Source organism: Nerophis lumbriciformis, linkage group LG26, assembly GCF_033978685.3.
Source record: "Nerophis lumbriciformis linkage group LG26, RoL_Nlum_v2.1, whole genome shotgun sequence".
NCBI lineage: Eukaryota > Metazoa > Chordata > Actinopteri > Syngnathiformes > Syngnathidae > Nerophis > Nerophis lumbriciformis.
This window is the reverse complement of record NC_084573.2, coordinates 10279557-10300510: the sequence shown is the minus strand read 5'-3', so window position 1 is coordinate 10300510 and position 20954 is coordinate 10279557. Positions and strand designations below refer to the sequence as shown.

The 20954-nt window shown below is 38.5% G+C and overlaps 1 protein-coding gene across 1 annotated transcript in view; it reads left to right on the top strand.

Annotated features, from left to right (window-relative positions):
- ankef1a (ankyrin repeat and EF-hand domain containing 1a) overlaps positions 1-20954 on the top strand; it is a 35778-nt gene continuing 14824 nt past the window's right edge. The window contains exons 1-5 of the mRNA XM_061987410.2: positions 1-252; positions 4055-4265; positions 6358-6519; positions 11970-12169; positions 20789-20938. Coding sequence (XP_061843394.1) covers positions 4076-4265; positions 6358-6519; positions 11970-12169; positions 20789-20938 — 702 coding nt within the window. The 5' untranslated portion in view covers positions 1-252; positions 4055-4075. The remainder of the gene's footprint in view (positions 253-4054; positions 4266-6357; positions 6520-11969; positions 12170-20788; positions 20939-20954) is intronic.

The following is a 20954-nucleotide window of genomic DNA, read 5'->3' as shown; positions in this document are numbered from 1 at the left end:
TATCCCGTTTAACGCCAAACCCCTGAAGGCACCACCGCACACTGCCGGGATTTGCCGCGTTTGGTTGCCATGGAGCTCACTTTAGTCCAGCGGACACAAAGTCAAATGGCACTCTGAAATAGTACTCGCTGATTCAAAGATATCTTTATCTCTCACGGACAACGACATGTCTATTTTTTACCGGATAAACAAGCAAAGGAGTTGAGCACCTTGAGGAATATTCCGGAAGTCAACGGCGGCTAGCATACATCGGTGAGCGCGTGTATGGTCGTGATTTGACACTTACCTTTAAAACTGCAGTTTCAACACTTTCACAACAAGTTCATTAGTCGATTAATATCGACTACAAACTAGTGTAGAATAGATTTGAATTCGGTACGAGACATTTGCCCAAGATTTCGCTTCGGTCTGGCGGTGATGACGTCACGTCAGCGCTGTTAATTACAGCGGCGTTAAAGAGGCTGTTGAATATGACGTCACCTTGTTATGTAACCGTAGTTTGCGTCTCACCCGCCACCCAGCAGCTAATAACACTGAAAACAAAAATGCAGGTTTAACAAGTAAGCACGCCATTTCAAATGTGAATTACACTACTTATAAACATATAAAAATATCTAAAATGACAAATTAGTTTGAGATAATACATCTGAACAAATGAGGATTGAATGTGGAATTCCACAAGGTTCGGTTTTGGGACCAAAATTGTTTATTTTATATATTAATGATATATGTGAGGTATCAAAGTTATTGAAATGTGTATTATTTGCGGACGACACCAACTTTTATAATTCGGGACCCAAATATAGAAAAACCTAAAAAAACAAAAAACATTTGACCTTTCAGATGTTGTTGTAGGAGGCATTTGATGCAGAAATTGAAGAGTTAAAAAAAAGAGATAGAGAAAAGTTGTAATATTGCAACATTGGGCTTTGATGGGAGCAGAATTTCTGTATTTGTACTCACGTTGTCAGAACAACTAAGGGTTCATTTGCAAGGTTGATTGCTTACTTAGCCCCATTACGGTATGTACCATTAATAATAATCACACATTAGTTCTATTTTTATAAAGTCATTTATTACAAATATAAAAAATATGAAACAAGATAAAACTCTTAAAAAACGCTTTTCCCCCCTCTTTTATAATTGCAGCGATTATATAACAAGCTCTAAATGAAATTTGATCTGTTCCACAATAACTACATATGTACATGCTCTAGACCAGGGGTCGGCAACCTTTACCACTCAAAGAGCCATTTTGACCCGTTTCACAAATTCAAGAAAACAATTGGAGCCACAAAACTCTTGAAATTTAAAATGAAATAATACTGCATACAGTTTTGTTTTTTATTTGTGCTATGTATAAACCAGACACGCGGCCCGCGAGACGTTATTTTGCGAGTTCTGTATGAATGGCGCTTGACAGCGTCATACTTGCCAACCCTCCCAATTTTTCCGGGAGACTCCCGAAATTCAGGGAAACTATTCTCTCGAATGTCTGCTGATTTTCCCCCAAACGACAATAATAAGGGCGTGCCGTGATGGCACTGTCTTTAGCGCCCTCTAAAGTCTGTATAAACAGCGTGCCAGCCCAGTCACATGTTGTATGCGGCTTCTGCAGACACACATAAGTGACTGCAATGCATACTTAGTCAACAGCCATACAGGTTACACTGAGGGTGGCCGTATAAAACAACTTTAACACTGTTACTAATATGCGCCACACTGAGAACCCACACCAAACAAGAATGACAAACACATTTCTGGAGAACATCCGCACCATAACACAACAGAACAAATACCCAGAATCCCATGCAGCACTAACTCTTCCAGGCTACATTATACACCCCCACTACCACCAACCCCCCCCCCCCCCACACACACACATCAACTCCCCCTCCCCCCTCCGTGCGTCGGTTGAGGTGGGCGGGGTTTGGTTGTAGCGGGGGTGTATAATGTAGCTCGGAAGAGTTAGTACTGCATGGGATTCTGGGTATTTGTTCTGTTGTGTTTATGTTGTGTTACGGTGCGGATGTTCTCCAGAAATGTGTTTGTCATTCTTGTTTGGTGTGGGTTCACAGTGTGGCGCATATTAGTAACAGTGTTAATGTTGTTTTATACGGCCACCCTCAGTGTGAACTGTATGGCTGTTGACCAAGTATGGCTTGCAGTCACTTACGTGTGAAGGGCAGAGCCCGCATACAACATGTGACTGGGCCGGCACGCAGATAGTGTAAAATCGGACGCTAAAGGCACGCCCTCAATATTGTTGCCCCGGGAGATTTTCGGGAGAGGCACTGAAATTCGGAAGTCTCCAGGAAAAATCGGGAGGGTCAGCAGGTATGCAGCTGAGCCGCATCAGAGTGATCAAAGAGCCGCATGCGGCTCCGGAGCCGAGGGTTGCCGACCCCTGCTCTAGACGTTGTAATAACAACCAAAACATATATAAAAGATATTTTAATTACTTGAATCTGATGAATCCAGTCCAATGAAACAAATAGATTTTGTTCGAAGGAAACCTTGAGAGGTTGTGTGAGTTCATAGCCAGAAGGCGTGACTTATAAACAAATGTACAATCCAATAGCCTTGTGAGACTGAACAATAGGACTCAATGACTATGTAAATATGGTAAAAAAAAAAATACATATATAACAGATTGTTTTTAGGATGGTTAAAGGTAATGTTGTAATTTTACAACAAAGGGTGTTACAGGGTTAAAAGCGTTATCAAACATTATTGAACAGGGAATGATTAAACTTAAGAGATGGTTTGATGTCAATAAATTATCGTTAAATGTAAAAAAAACAAAGTTTATGATTTTTTGTAAGAGGAAAAAGGAGGAAACGATCAAACTGTCAATAGATGGAATTGATATTGAAAGGGTTTCTGAATTTAGATTTTTAGGAGTGATACTGGATGACATGGAAATCTCATATTGCACACGTACAGAAAAAGATATCTAAGAAATGTTTATATTAAATAAGGTTAAATATGTGTTGGATTACAGGGCAATGCGTATATTGTATCGTGCACTTATATTGCCATATATCAGCTACTGTGTGGAAGTGTGGGGGAACACATATAAGAGTAACATAAAGTCATTGTATCAACTACAGAAAGAGCTATAAGGATTATTCATAAAGCAAATTATCTAAAACACACCAACATATTATTTATTAATTCTGGTTTATTGAAACTGCAGGAGCTCGTAAAGTTACAGACATTATGTGTCATGTTTAAGGCTAAAAGTAAAACATTACCGGCAAATTTACAAAAAATGTTTGCCATCACTTCTGAGAATGAAGAGCATAGAAGAAAAGGTCATTTCCAACATCAGTATTCAAGGACAACTTTAAAACAAATGTGCATGTCAGTGGTGGGGGTTAAGCTATGGAATTCTCTTTACAATGAGATAAAAGACTGTAAAAATATATTCCCATTGAAAAAAATATATAAAGACAGAACAATAAGATCATATGGACAGCCATAAGTGTTTACATTTTGCTTTATATTGATTATTTTACGTGTTTTTTTGTCTGGTTTTGTATTTTTTTTGTATGATCCCGTGAGGTGTATATTACTTTTTTTGTTCGGTTTGTTCTTCATGTGGTTTTGCACTTGTTCTGGGTTTTTTTTGTGTTTTTTTGTTTGTTTTCATTATATTTGGATATATTTGTTTGGTTTGTATGCTATCCATTAAATAAGACTACGTATTATGTTTAAGGAGGGCAGGAAAATATAAGATTTTTCTTCATCCTGTTCCTTCTCAGGCATTGGTGTGTAAATGTGTGTTTAGTTGCCGAGGTTTAATCGTCTATCGATCAAAGATAGGAGGAGATAAATAAAAAATGAATGAATGAATGTTGATAATTGAATTCCTTAATTGGCACATATTTGCAATTTCCAACATGTTCCACTTCGATGTTCACATTGAATGTGACCACAGAATATGTGTATAAAGCATTAAGAACATAAACCCCCACAATGCTTTGCTACCAGCCATGTGTGTATTGATCGTAATCAACGTACACAAAATTGTGGCCGGCTTTTTTTCCAGGCGCCTGCGTCGGACGCCATCATGACGGGCCGGGAGGTGGACCACCGCCTGCAGGTGCTGCAGATCTACCGCCTGTTGCAGTACATCCATGACAACGATCAAGCCCAGGTGGAGATGATGGTCAACCTCGGGGTGCAGAACCTCATCAATCTGACGGAGCCGCAGAATGGAACCGGGGCGCTCCACATGGCGGTGGCTGCCAACAATCAGGGTGACGAGCGCTTTCTTGCTTTGCCACACGCATGCAGACTGATCTGTACAACTTGGTTTTATTGGTGTCGCCGGTAAAAAAACTACCGTATTTTTCGGACTATAAGTCGCAGTTTTTTTCATAGGTGCGACTTATGCTCAGGAGCGACTTCTGTGTGAAATTATTAACACATTACCGTAAAATATCCAATATGTGTGAAATTATTAACACATTACCGTAAAATATACAATAATATTATTTAGCTCATTCACGTAAGAGACGAGAGCAGTGGTTCTTAACCTTGTTGGAGGTACCGAACCCCACCAGTTTCATATGCGTATTCACCGAACCCTTCTTTAGTGAAAAATAACATGTTTTTTTTTTTCAAATTCAAGACAAAGTTATATGTTTTTGGTAACACTTTAGTATGGGGAACATATTCTAAGTAACAGACTTAATTTTGAGTTTTTTGGACACTAGGGGAACATATTCTAAGTAACAGACTTAATTTTGAGTTTTTTGGACACTAGGGGAACATATTCTAAGTAACAAAGACTTAATTTAGAGTTATTTGGTTAGGGTTAGGGTTAGAGCAGGGGTCGGCAACCTTTACCAGTCAAAGAGCCATTTTGATGTGTGAGGGAGCAGGGTTGGGGTGGGGGTGGGGTTTGGTGGTAGCAGGGGTGGATAGTGTAGCCCGGAAGAGTCAGGGCTGCATGGGATTCTGGGTATTTGTTCTGTTGTGTTTATGTTGTGTTAAGGTGCAGATGTTCTCCCGAAATGTGTTTGTCATTTTTGTTTGGTTTTGGTTTAAAGTGTGGCCCATTATTAGTAAGAGTGTTAAGGTTGTTTTATATGACCACCGTCAGTGTAATATGTGTGGCTGTTGACCAAGTCGTGTGCAAGCAGAAGATGCATACAACAAGAGGCAGAGCTGGCACGTTGTTAATACATATTATAGAGGGCGCCAAATGCTTTACCATCATGACACGCCCTTGTTATTATTATAACGGTGAAAATCGTAGAATATTAATCCTGAAAGTTTTCTGTGAGAGGCACTGAAATATGGAAGTCTCTCGGGAAAATCGGGGGGGTTGGCAAGTATGCAGCTGAGCCGCATCAGAGTGATCAAAGAGCCGCATGCGGCTCCGGAGCCGCGGGTTGCCGACCCCTGGGTTAGAGGGTTAGAGCCATGGTTAGAGGGTTAGGGTTATAATAAGGCCATGCCGAATAAGGCATGAATAAGTACTTAATAATGACTAGTTAAGAGCCAATATGTTACTAATGTGCATGTTAATAAGCAACTAATTAATGGTGAATATGTTCCCCATACTAAAGTGTTACCATGTTTTTTTACTGGTGCACAAAATGAACCGTGCATGAACATCACCTTGTTCAAAGAACAAAACCAACACAGTGCATAAACTGACAACAAATTACACACCTGCAAATCAGTCTGACTTCTGCTGTTGTATCCGTAATACGCCGATAGGGAGAAGTTTTTATTTACACGATGAGTCGGGTGTGTTTTGACCTCCACCGAACCCCTGAGCCCGACTCCCCGAAACCCTAGGGTTCCATCGAACCCAGGTTAAGAACCACTGGACTAGACGTAAGATTTCATGGGATTTAGCGATTAGGAGTGACAGATTGTTTGGTAAACGTATAGCATGTTCTATATGTTATAGTTATTTGAATGACTCTTACCATAATATATTACGTTAACATACCAGGCACGTTCTCAGTTGGTTATTTATGCCTCATATAACGTACACTTATTCAGCCTGTTGTTCACTATTCTTTATTTATTTTAAATTGCCTTTCAAATGTCTATTCTTGGTGTTGGCTTTTATCAAATACATTTCCCCCAAAAATGCGACTTATACTCCAGTGCGACTTATATATGTTTTTTTCCTTCTTTATTATGCATTTTTGGCCGGTGCGACTTATACTCCGGAGCGACTTATACTCCGAAAAAACGGTAAATAGGACATTTCCGTACCATAACACACCGAGCCGTATTCTGGCTGATATGAAGGAATATAACTGTTGAAACGCTTCATTATAATAAATCCGAGTCCTTTATAACTCTCTCTCTTCGACTCCTCCGCAGATCTGGTCCGATTTCTTCTCTCCCTAAGAGCACACCCTGACATCCAGAACAAGAGGGGCCACACTCCGGTCATGTTAGCTGCTGAACTGGGTAATGAGGGCATCGTGAAAATGTTGGCACATCACGATGCTGACATGGGCATACAGGATAACGAGGGGAAAGGTGAGTGGTCGCAGTCGCAGTAATCCTGTCCAAAAAGTGGGATTATCTTGACTAAAGTAGATACAAAACACCAGGGGTGTCCAAACTTTTGACTTGGGGGCTGCATTGGGCTAAAAAAATATACATGTATATAGTACAGGCCAAAAGTTTGGGCACACCTTCTCATTCAATGTGTTTTCTTTATTTTCATGACTATTTACATTGTAGATTGTCACTGAAGGCATCACAACTATGAATGAACACATGTGGAGTTATCCATCCATCCATTTTCTACCGCTTGTCCCTTTTGGGGTCGCGGGGGGTCGCTGGAGCCTATCTCAGCTGCATTCGGGCGAAAGGCGGGGTACACCCTGGACAAGTCGCCACCTCATCGCAGGGCCAACACAGATAGACAGACAACATTCACACTCACATTCACACACTAGGGACCATTTAGTGTTGCCAATCAACCTATCCCCAGCATACTTACCAACCCGCCCGATTTTTCCGAGACACTCCCGTATTTCAGTGCCCCTCCCGAAAATCTCCCGGGGCAACCATTCTCCCGAATTTCTCCCGATTTTCACCCAGACAACAATATTGATGGCACTGCCCTTAGCGTACTCTACAACCTGTCGTCACGTCCCCTTTTTCTCCATACAAACAGCGTGCCGGCCCAGTCACATGTTGTATGCGGCTTCTACAGACACACGTAAGTGACTGCAAGACATACTTGATTACCTGCCATACAGGTCACACTGAGGGTGGCCGTATAAACAACCTTAACACTGTTACAAATATGCGCCACACTGTGAACCCACACCAAACAAGAATGACAAACACATTTCGGGAGAACATCCGCACCGTAACACAACATAAACACAACAGAACAAATACCCAGAATCCCTTGCAGCCCTAACTCTTCCAGGCTACAATATGCACCCAAGCTACCACTAAACCCCGCCCTCCCACACCTCAACCCCCCCGCGCCTTAGTCAGTACGTATTGTTTTAGTTATATTGTAAAACTTACACACATTGCTTGGAGTGATGAATGAAGAATCCATACGAGTAGAAACGCTGTGTACGGTTAGAAGACTGAACGGCACTTTTACTTCCAGTTCAAAGCTTTAACCAGCTGGAAACACTTCTAGGCATTCACCCAGCAGCACCTGCAGTTAGCAAACTCATCCAAAAGATGGCGCCGTAGCACAAATAATAGCACACCCTTTCAGTGTATTTGCGTGTGTTTAATGGCAAATGGGTTATACTTGTATAGCGCTTTTCTACCTTCAAAGTACCGTATTTTCCGCACTATAAGGCGCACCGGATTATAAGGCGCACCTTCAATGAATGGCCTATTTTAAAACTTTGTTCATATACGGACGGCGTGGCGCAGTGGAAGAGTGGCCGTGCGCGACCCGAGGGTCCCTGGTTCAATCCCCACCTAGTACCAACCTCGTCATGTTCGTTGTGTCCTGAGCAAGACACTTCACCCTTGCTCCTGATGGGTGCTGGTTAGCGCCTTGCATGGCAGCTCCCTCCATCAGTGTGTGAATGTGTGTGTGAATGGGTAAATGTGGAAGTAGTGTCAAAGCGCTATGAGTACCTTGAAGGTAGAAAAGCGCTATACAAGTACAACCCATTTATCATTATCATTTATATATAAGGCGCACCGCATTATAAGGCGCATAGAATAGACGCTACAGTAGAGGCTGGGGTTACATTATGCATCCCGTAGTTGCGAGACCTGTTGTGGCTCAATACTGGTCCTTATATAAGGCGCACCGGATTATAAGGCGCACTGTCAGCTTTTGAGAAAATTGGAGGTTTTTAGGTGCGCCTTATAGTGCGGAAAATACGGTACTCAAAGCGTTTTGACACTATTTCCACATTCACCCATTCACACACACACATTCACACACTGATGGCGGGAGCTGCCATGCAAGGCCCTAACCACGACCCATCAGGAGCAAGGGTGAAGTGTCTTGCTCAAGGACACAACGAACGAGACTAGTGTGGTAGAAGCTGGGGATCGAACCAGGAACCCCCAAGTTGCTGGCACGGCCACTCTACCAACCAAAACTATTTGCTTTTTGGCCGTCAGCGAAGACAAATCCATAAATTAGCCGCACCCTTTTTTTTAAGCCGCAGGGTACAAAGCGTAGGGAAAAAAAGTAGCAGCTTACATTTTAGTTTGGTAAAATGATAACAATTCCTTTATTGAAACATTTGAAAACTAATTACATTGTTCAGCCTGATCTGAAAAGATGAGTTTCCCAACGCTACGTTCTGTCTTTAACGAGATGACTCGGCGGCTCCTCGTTGAGATGCAAGGTGCTCCTCTTGAGATATTGATGAGGTTAAGTGATCTCCAACAGTTCCAATCAGTGAGCCTGGAGCCCTTTTCGCTACTCTTCACAATCCATCACGCTAATTACTCAGCGTCACTGATTATGAACGACCACTGGAAATTGGAAACACTCTCAGGGGGGGAAATGTCAGCTTTTAGAAGGGAGACATCGAGAAGGCAGCTTCTCGGAAGATACAATTACAGGTCAAGCTCTTCTTTGAGTCACTTGATAGCTGTTCCGTTCCAACGTGAGTGTGTCCGACTATGTGAAAATGCACTCTTTTTCATGCACCGTGACAATATTTTGGAACCTTATTAGCGCTCCAATTATTGATACTGACTGAGTTTTACCAACTGGGCAGCATGGACATGTTAGAGATTAAAATACAATGTTAGAGAAGTTGAGGTGTGATGATAATCTCTCATCCGCTCTCATTTACCAACAAAAAAGGAGAAGTCCGGGATTTACGGTAGTTTTGCATAATTTGAAGTGAATGAGTAGAGTTGAACGAGTCATAAAGCTCCTTAACACGGAATAAAATAACAGATGGATCATTTTAAGTAGTGTTAACATTCTGGCATAGTTGAATGGGACATACAGTATGGTAAGTAAATTATTTGTTATGATTACCGTATTTTCCAGACTATAAGGCGCACTTAAAATCCTTTATTTTCCTCAAAACTCGACAGTGGGCCTAATAACCCGGTGCACGATAATGGCTTTTTTGCCGATATTCCGATATTGTCCAACTCTTAATTACCGATTCCGATATCAACCGATACCGATATATACAGTCGTAAAATTAACTCATTATTATGCCTAATTTTGTTGTGATACCCTGCTGGATGCATTAAACAATGTAACAAGGTTTTCCAAAATAAATCAACTCAAGTTATGGAAAAAAATGCCAACATGGCACTGCCATATTTATTATTGAAGTCACAAAGTGCATTCTTTTTTTTAACATGCCTCAAAACAGCAGCTAGGAATTTGGGACATGCTCTCACTGAGAGAGCATGAGGAGGTTGAGGTGGGCGGGGTAGGGGATTGCGGGGGCTGTATATTGTAGTGTCCCGGAAGAGTTAGTGCTGCAAGGGGTTCTGGGTATTTGTTCTGTTGTGTTTATGTTGTGTTACGGTGCGGATGTTCTCCCGAAATGTGTTTGTCATTCTTGTTTGGTGTTGGTTCACAGTGTGGTGAATATTTGTAACAGTGTTAAAGTTGTTTATACAGCCACCCTCAGTGTGACCTGTATGGCTCTTGACCAATTATGCATTGCATTCACTTGTGTGTGTGTGTGTGTGTGTGAAAAGCCGTAGATTTTATGTGATTGGGCCGGCACGCAAAAACAGTGCCTTTAAGGTTTATTGGCGCTCTGTACTGCTCCCTACGTCCGTGTACCACTCTGCACAGCGGCGTTTTAAAAAGTCATACATTTTACTTTTTGAAACTGATACCGATAATTTCCGATATCACATTTTAAAACATTTATCGGCTGATAATATCGGCAGTCCGATATCATCGGACATCTCTATACGGAATAGTTCTGGTTTTGCTCACCAACCTCAAAGCAATTTTATTTGGTACATGGTGTAACGATAAGTGTGACCAGTAGATGGCAGTCACACATAAGAGATACGTGGTAAGAGGTATGATGGCAATATGACTCAAGTAAACAACACCAACATTTTGTATGTTCCATTGAAAATATAGAACATTACACACGGCGCTCTGAAATCTATCAAAATGTTTTAGTACGACTTTGGTAAGCTATGAAGCCGCACCGCTTGATGGGTTGTCGGCGTATTAAACATACGAGTATTACTATGGTGTGTGTGTATAAGGTAAAACATATTAGCAGGCGTTTTGTTTCGCAATATTATGCAAAAGCAACTTTTCTTGCCTTCTGGTACCTGCTGATCTGTATTTGGGATCTGCATAAATCCTGAAAATTTGTGCACGTCCGCCTTTGTAGTCCATACCGAGGACATAGTCGATAAGCTTCTTCTTTTTCTCTATCTTCCTTAGGGCTGCAACAACTAATCGATTAAATCGATTAAAACCGATTATAAAAATAGTTGGCGATTAATTTAGTCATCGATTCGTTGGATCTATGCTATGCGCATGCGCAGAGGCAATTTTTTTTAAATTAAAATTTTATTTTAAATTTTTATTTATTTTTATTTTTATTTTTTATAAACCTTTATGTATAAACTGCAACATGTACAAACAGCTGAGAAACAATAATCAAAATAAGTATTTTTTTTCAATAAAATACTGGAAAGGATAGAAATGTAGTTTGTCTCTTTTATCCGATTATTAATTGATTAATCAAAGTAATAATCGACTATCGATTATCAAATTAATCGTTAGTTGCATCCCTAATCTTCTTGTTATGGGACATTCATCCTCCGCTGTTGCCATTTCTAATATAAAGTAGTGTAAAGTTCTTACTTATATATGTCAGTAAACTCGGCATTAAAAGCGCTAAAACATACCGGTGTAGTGAGTTTACATTATTCACCCAAGGAACTTTAGTTATTAGAGAGTTCCGGTCGGACGGTTTTTCACGGGACACATTCCCTGTGTTGTTGTTTCCGGATGAGGGGATGCTGCACCGTTATTGATTGAAGTAAAGTCGGAATGCCATTAAAACAGTTAGCTCCATCTTTTGACACTTCTTCCACTCCCGTCCTTGCACGCTACACCCCTACAACAAAAATGACGGGGAGAAGACGCTGCCGAACGTGAGCCACGTAAATAAGACCGCCCAGAAAACGGCGCACCCGGAAGCGACTGTCAGAAATCGGCTTGAAGATGATCTGTAAAACATAATCTATGCAACATTTTGACCAAAAAAACATCATTACATGTTATGTAGACCACAAGGAAGTGTTTTACATTTAGAATTTAAAAAAAAAAAAAAAAGACTCCTTTAATGCGCCCTATAATGCACCTTTTATGTGAAAAAAGATCGAAAATAGACCATTCATCGTCAGTGCGCCTTATAATCCGGTGCGCCCTATGGTACGGAAAATGCGGTATATAAATATATGTAAATATGTAAGGACCATGACCACCAAGGACAAAAATGTCCTCCTTTGTGTCCTGGCTGCAGCTGTCCTCTTCTACTGCATCTATCCGACCAAGCGGCACACACGCTGCCTGCAGGTGGTGCTAGAGTACCAGGCAGATGTCAACAACGTGTCGTCTCAGGGGACCCATGTCTTCCAGCTCATGTGCCAACACGCCAAAGAGTGCGCCCCCATGTGTCACATGATGCTGGCACAAGGCGCTGACCCCAATGCCGCCGATCAGGTAATTGGAATTTCAGGAAAATGGGAATTTTTCGAATGTGATGAATAGCATGAATGTCCTGAAGGAGCTGAATTGGTCGGTGCTGGAATTGTTTGAATCGGTCGAGAAATGTTGACGTAGCGACACTTTTATATTTAAAATGTGTTACAGAATTCCAGGAATTCTGGGAAAATGCGAATTTTGGGCGGAACTTGGGAAATTGTTAGTTTGAATGTTTAGGATGAGTGGAGTGTGTTGATGGTGGAATGGTTTGAATCACTTGACAAATGTGGCAATTGTGAAATTTAGAAAGATTGTCCATTCATTTGAATGGAAATTTTCTGAAAATTTGGGAATTTTTGGAAAACCAGGAATTTAAAAAAATATATAGATAATATCACAATTTTCCTAGATGATATGAATTGGTCGGTGTTGGAATTTTTGAAATCGGTCGAGAAATGATGACGTAGTAACATTTTGTAATTGAGAGTTGGTGTTTTGGAATTCCTGGAAGTTTGGGAATTTTTACGAAGAAAAATAGAATTACTTTGATGTCCCAACCAAGTGGAATGGTTGATATGGGTTGGAAAATGTAGAAGGGGAAGTTGAAAGAAAGATGGTGGAAGTAGGGTGTAGGAAAACTGAGAATTCCGGAAATTCCTGGACTATTTTTTAACTTGGAAAATGGTAGTTTTAATTGTCCTGGATGAGTGAAATGTGTTAAAAGTGGAATGGTGTGAATCGGTTGAGAAATGTTGATGTAGCAACACTTTTATATTTAAAATGTTTTACAGAATTCCAGGAATTTTGGGGAAATTTGAATTGGGGGGGGGGGGGGGGGGTTGGGAAAGTGTTAGTTTGAATGTTCAGGATGAGTGGAGTGTGTTGATGGTGGAATGGTTTAAATCACCTGACAAATGTGGGAATTGTGAAATTTGGAAAGATTGTCCATTCATTTGAATGGAATTTTTCAGAAAATTTGGGAATTTTAGGAAAACCGTGAATTTTGACAAATATAGATAATATCACAATTTTCCTAGATGATATGAATTGGTCGGTGTTGGAATTTTTGGAAACGGTCGAGAAATGATGACGTAGTAACACTTTGTAATTGAGAGTTGGTGTTTCGGAATTCCTGGAACTTCGGGAATTTTTACGAAGAAAAAAATTATTACTTTGATGTCCCAACCAAGTGAAATGGTTGATATGGGTTGGAAAATGTAGAAGGGGAAGTTGAAAGAAAAGATGGTGGAAGTAGGGTGTAGGAAAACTGAGAATTCTGGAAATTCCTGGACTATTTTTTAACTTGGAAAATGGTAGTTTTAATTGTCCTGGATGAGTGAAATGTGTTAAAAGTGGAATGGTGTGAATCGGTTGAGAAATGTTGATGTAGCGACACTTTTATATTTAAAATATTTTACAGAATTCCAGGAATTTTGGGGAAATTTGAATTTTGGGGGGGGAAGTTGGGAAAGTGTTAGTTTGAATGTTCAGGATGAGTGGAGTGTGTTGATGGTGGAATGGTTTGAATCACCTGACAAATGTGGCAATTGTGAAATTTGGAAAGTTTCTCCATTAATTTGAATGGAAATTTTCTGAAAATTTGGGAATTTTAGGAAAACCAGGAATTAAAAAAAATATATATAGATAATATCACAAATTTCCTAGATGATATGAATTGGTCATTGTTGGAATTTTTGGAAACGGTCGAGAAATTATGACATATTAACACTTTGTAATTGAGAGTTGGTGTTTCGGTATTCCTGGAATTTCGTGAATTTTTACGAAGAAAAAAAATAATTACTTTGATGTCCCAACCAAGTGGAATAGTTGGAAAATGTAGAAAGGGAAGTTGAAAGAAAAGATGGTGGAAGTAGGGTGTAGGAAAACTGAGAATTCTGGAAATTCCTGGACTATTTTTTTAACTTGGAAAATGGTAGTTTTAAGTGTCCTGCATGAGTGAAATGTGTTAAAAGTGGAATGGTGTGAAGCGGTTGAGAAATGTTGGTGTAGCGACACTTTTATATTTAAAATGTTTTACAGAATTCCAGGAATTTTGGGAAAATTTGAATTTTGGGGGGGAAGTTGGGAAAGTTAGTTTGAATGTTCAGAATGAGTGGAGTGTGTTGATGGTGGAATGGTTTGAATAACTTGACAAATGTGGCAATTGTGAAATTTGGAAAGTTTCTCCATTAATTTGAATGGAAATTTTCTGAAAATTTGGGAATTTTAGGAAAACCAGGAATTAAAAAAAATATATATAGACAATATCACAATTTTCCTAGATGATATGAATTGGTCGGTGTTGGAATTTTTGGAATCGATCGAGAAATGATGACGTAGTAACATTTTGTAATTGAGAGTTGGTGTTTCGGAATTCCTGGAAGTTTGGGAATTTTTACGATGAAAAAATAGAATTACTTTGATGTCTCAACCAAGTGGAATGGTTGATATGGGTTGAAAAATGTAGAAGGGGAAGTTGAAAGAAAATATGGTGGAAGTAGGGTGTAGGAAAACTGAGACTTCTGGAAATTCCTGGACTATTTTTTAACTTGGAAAATAGTACTTTTAATTGTCCTGGATGAGTGAAATGTGTTAAAAGTGGAATGGTGTGAATCGGTTGAGAAATGTTGATGTCGCGACACTTTTACATTTAAAATGTGTTACAGAATTCCAGGAATTCTGTGTAAATCTGAATTTTGGGCGGAACTTGGGAAATTGTTAGTTTGAATGTTTAGAATGAGTGGAGTGTGTTAATGGTGGAATGGTTCGAATCACTTGACAAATGTGGGAATTGTGAAATTTGGAATTCATTTGAATGGAAATTTTCTGAAAATTTGGGAATTTTAGGAAAACCAGGAATTAAATTTTTTTTTTTATAGATAATATCACAATTTTCCTAGATGATATGAATTGGTCTGTGTTGGAATTTTTGGAAACGGTCGAGAAATGATGACGTAGTAACACTTTGTAATTGAGAGTTGGTGTTTCAAAATTCCTGGAACTTCGGGAATTTTTACAAAGAAAAAAAATAATTACTTTGATGTCCCAACCAAGTGGAATGGTTGATATGGGTTGGAAAATGTAGAAAGGGAAGCTGAAAGAAAATATGGTAGAAGTAGGGTGTAGGAAAACTGAGAATTCTGGAAATTCCTGGACTATTTTTTTAAACTTGGAAAATTGAAGTTTTAATTGTCCCGGATGAGTGCAATGTGTTAAAAGGGGAATGGTTTAAATCGGTTGAGAGATGTGAGAATTGTCAGATAGCAGGCCCATCAAAATTTTCGCGGGAATCTTCTAGTTGAAAATTTGTATTTTGGAATTCCTGGAATTTTGGGAAAATTGGAAACATTTTACAAAAAAGAAAAAGTTACTTTTGCTGTCCAAACTAAGAGGAATGTTTTGATGGTGGAATGATTGGAATGGGTTGAAAAATGTAGAAGGGGAAGTTGAAAGAAAAACTGTTGGAAATAGGACTTTGAAAAACCGGGAATTCTGGGAATTTCCGGAAATCTTTGGAACTTGGAAAATTGTAGTATGAATGTCCAGGATGAGTGAAATATGTTGAAAGTGGAACGATTCCAATTGGATGAGAAATGTGGGAGTGGTACAAGTTTGAAAATTGGCCCTTTCATTTTCAATGGGAAGCATTTCCAGGAAAACCTGGAGTCCCTGGTAATCTGAAATATTTGGGAAGAGCAAAATATAGTTGCTCTAGATTCTCGGCCGAGCCAAACGTTTAGATACCTGATGTTAATAACATAAAAGCTATTTAGACATTGGTAATACAAAAACAATAAAATGTAAATAACATAATTACTGTAAAATTTTAATGATATAAAAACAATAAAACGTTAATAATATAAAAGCTATTAGATGTTAGTAACATAACAACAATAAAATGTTAGTAACACAAAAACTATAAAATGTTAATCATATAAAAACAATAAAACGTTAGTAACATAAAAACTATAAGACGTTAGTAAGACAAAAACAATAAAATGGTACTAACATAAAACCAATAAAACGTTAGTTACATAAAACCAATAAAATGTTAGTAAAATAAAAACTATAAGAGTTAGTAACACAAAAACAATAAAATGTTATTGACATAAAACCAATAACACGTTAGTAACATAAAAACAATAAAATGTCGTTAACATAAAACCAATAACACGTTAGTAACATAAAAACAATAAATTGTAATTAACATAAAAACTAAAACATTAATGACATAAAAACTATAAAACTTAATACCATAAACGTATACAATGTTGATAACATAAAAACAATACAATGTTAGAAATATAAAAACTATAAAACATTAATACCATAAAACTATAAAATATTATTAATATAAAAACTATAAAACATTAATGACTTAAAAACTATAAAACGTCAGTCAAATAAAAACAATAAAATGTTGATAACATAAAACTACAAAACATTAATGACATAAAAACTATAAAACGTTAGTAAAATAAAAACTATAAAACATTAATGACATAAAAACTATAAAACGTTAGTAACTTAAAAACTATAAAATGTTAATGAAATAAAAACTATAAAACGTTAGCAACATAAAAACTACAAGACATTAATAACATAAAAACTATAAAATGTTAGTAAAATAAAAACTATAAAACGTTAGTAAAATAAAAACTATAACACAATAATACCATAAAAACTATAAAATGTTAGTAAAATAAAAACTATAAAATGTTAGTAAAATAAAAACTATAAAATGTTAGTGAAAAAAATATATAAAATGTTAGTAAAATACAAATTATAAAACATTAGTTGCATAAAAGCTGTAAAACGTTAGTGAATTAAAAACAATAAAATGTTCATAACATAAATCTACAAAACATTAATGACATAAAAACTATAAAACTTTAGTAAAATAAAAACTATAAAACATTAATGACATAAAAACTATAAAACATTACAAATATAACACTATAAAACGTTAATAACATAAAAACTATAAAACGTTAGTAACATAAAAACTAGAACACATTAATAACATAAAAACTATAAAATGTTAGTAAAATTAAAACTATAAAACATTAGTAAAATAAAAACTATAAAATGTTAATAAAATAAAAACTATAAAACGTTAGTCACATAAAAACTATAAGACATTAATTACATAAAAACTATAAAATGTTAGTAAAATAAAAACTATAAAATGTTAGTAAAATAAAAACTATAAGACAATAATAACATAAAAACTATAAAATGTTAGTAAAATAAAAACTTTAAAATGCTAGTAAAATAAAAACTATAAAATGTTAGTGAAAAAAATATATAAAATGTTAGTAAAATAAAAACTATAAAACATTAGTTGTATAAAAACTATAAAACATTAGTGAATTAAAAACAATAAAATGTTCATAACATAAATCTACAAAACATTAATGACATAAAAACTATAAAACGTTAGTAAAATAAAAACTATAAAACATTAATGGCATCAAAACTATAAAATATTACAAATATAACACTATAAAACGTTAATAACATAAAAACTATAAAACGTTAGTAACATAAAAACTACAACACATTAATAACATAAAAACTATAAAATGTTAGTAAAATAAAAACTATAAAACATTAGTAAAATAAAAACTATAAAATGTTAATAAAATAAAAACTATAAAACGTTAGTAACATAAAAACTATAAGACATTAATAGCATAAAAACTATAAAATGTTGGTAAAATAAAAACTATAAAACATTAGTACAATAAAAACTATAACACATTAATAACATAAAAACTATAAAATGTTAGTAAAATAAAAACTATAACACATGAATAACATAAAAACTATAAAATGTTAGTAAAATAAAAACTATAAAATGTTAGTAAAATAAAAACTATAAAATGTTATTGAAATCTTTTTACAAAATGTTACTAAAATATAAACTATGAAACAATAGTTGCATAAAAACTATAAAACGTTAGTTGCATAAAAACTATAAAACGTTAGTAACATAAAAACTACAACACATTAATAACATGAAGAAGGAGTCCTATCGGGTTCTTTTGGCTCATAGGACTCCTGAGGCAGCGGACAAGTACCGACAGGCCAAGCGGTGTGCGGCTTCAGCGGTCGCAGAGGCAAAAACTCGGACATGGGAGGAGTTCGGTGAGGCCATGGAAAACGACTTCCGGACGGCTTCGAAGCAATTCTGGACCACCATCCGCCGCCTCAGGAAGGGAAAGCAGTGCACTATCAACACCGTGTATGGCGGGGATGGTGTTCTGCTGACCTCGACTGCGGATGTTGTGGATCGGTGGAGGGAATACTTCGAAGACCTCCTCAATCCCACCGACACGTCTTCCTATGAGGAAGCAGTGCCTGGGGAATCTGTGGTGGGCTCTCCTATTTCTGGGGCTGAGGTTGCTGAGGTAGTTAAAAAGCTCCTCGGTGGCAAGGCCCCGGGGGTAGATGAGATCCGCCCGGAGTTCCTTAAGGCTCTGGATGCTGTGGGGCTGTCTTGGTTGACAAGACTCTGCAGCATCGCGTGGACATCGGGGGCGGTACCACTGGATTGGCAGACCGGGGTGGTGGTTCCTCTCTTTAAGAAGGGGAACCGGAGGGTGTGTTCTAACTATCGTGGGATCACACTCCTCAGCCTTCCCGGTAAGGTCTATTCAGGTGTACTGGAGAGGAGGCTACGCCGGATAGTCGAACCTCGGATTCAGGAGGAACAGTGTGGTTTTCGTCCTGGTCGTGGAACTGTGGACCAGCTCTATACTCTCGGCAGGGTCCTTGAGGGTGCATGGGAGTTTGCCCAACCAGTCTACATGTGTTTTGTGGACTTGGAGAAGGCATTCGACCGTGTCCCTCGGGAAGTCCTGTGGGGAGTGCTCAGAGAGTACGGGGTATCGGACTGTCTGATTGTGGCAGTCCGCTCCCTGTATGATCAGTGCCAGAGCTTGGTCCGCATTGCCGGTAGTAAGTCGGACACGTTTCCAGTGAGGGTTGGACTCCGCCAAGGCTGCCCTTTGTCACCGATTCTGTTCATAACTTTTATGGACAGAATTTCTAGGCGCAGTCATGGCGTTGAGGGGATCTGGTTTGGTGGCTGCAGGATTAGGTCTCTGCTTTTTGCAGATGATGTGGTCCTGATGGCTTCATCTGGCCAGGATCTTCAGCTCTCACTGGATCGGTTCGCAGCTGAGTGTGAAGCGACTGGGATGAGAATCAGCACCTCCAAGTCCGAGTCCATGGTTCTCGCCCGGAAAAGGGTGGAGTGCCATCTCCGGGTTGGGGAGGAGATCTTGCCCCAAGTGGAGGAGTTCAAGTACCTCGGAGTCTTGTTCACGAGTGAGGGAAGAGTGGATCGTGAGATCGACAGGCGGATCGGTGCGGCGTCTTCAGTAATGCGGACGCTGTATCGATCCGTTGTGGTGAAGAAGGAGCTAAGCCGGAAGGCAAAGCTCTCAATTTACCGGTCGATCTACGTTCCCATCCTCACCTATGGTCATGAGCTTTGGGTTATGACCGAAAGGACAAGATCACGGGTACAAGCGGCCGAAATGAGTTTTCTCCGCCGGGTGGCGGGGCTCTCCCTTAGAGATAGGGTGAGAAGCTCTGCCATCCGGGAGGAGCTCAAAGTAAAGCCGCTGCTCCTCCACATCGAGAGGAGCCAGATGAGGTGGTTCGGGCATCTGGTCAGGATGCCACCCGAACGCCTCCCTAGGGAGGTGTTTAGGGCACGTCCGACCGGTAGGAGGCCGCGGGGAAGACCCAGGACACGTTGGGAAGACTATGTCTCCCGGCTGGCCTGGGAACGCCTCGGGGTCCCACAGGAAGAGCTGGACGAAGTGGCTGGGGAGAGGGAAGTCTGGGCTTCCCTGCTTAGGCTGCTGCCCCCGCGACCCGACCTCGGATAAGCGGAAGAAGATGGATGGATGGATGGATGGTTAGTAACATGAAAACTATAAGACATTAATAAAATAAAAACTATAAAATGTTAGTAAAATAAAAACTATAAAACGTTAGTAAAATAAAAACTATAAAAAGAGTAAAATAAAAACTATAAAATGGTAGTAAAATAAAAACTATAAAATGTTAGTAAAAAATATATATAAAATGTTAGTAAAAGCCTATATAAAATGTTAGTAAAATATAAACTATAAAACATTAGTTGCATAAAAACTATAAAACGTTAGTTGCATAAAAACTATAAAACATTAATGACATAAAAACTATAAAACATTAATAACATAAAACTATACGACTTAGACTTAGACAAACTTTAATGATCCACAAGGGAAATTGTTTCACACAGTAGCTCAGTTACAATGATGGAAAGTGTAAGGATGGAAAGGACAATGCAGGTATAAATAGACTAAATATAGCGATATAAAATATAACATATATACGTAATATTTACATAATATATGTACAGTATATTATATATACTGATATATTATATTATATTATGTCTATATCATATATACAATATATAACATTACCATGTACAATATAACAATTATTAAAAACTATGACAGTTTGAGAAAACCAAGTTAAAGCACACACCAGCACAGAAAAGAATGTCAGTGTCATTTGAATATTTGCAAAGAGAAAGGACGAGAACCTTGTCGTTGTGCCTCCTGCCCTCAGAAAACGGGAATCACGGCGTTGATGGAGGCCGCCAAGGCCGGCTCACTGGAGCTGGTCAGAGACATCCTCAAAAGGGGCGGCAATCCCAACGCCTTGGACGAGAAACGCCTGTCAGCTGTGCACTACGCCGCCATGGGGGGCTTCTTTGAGGTGAACAGCAGTCTCA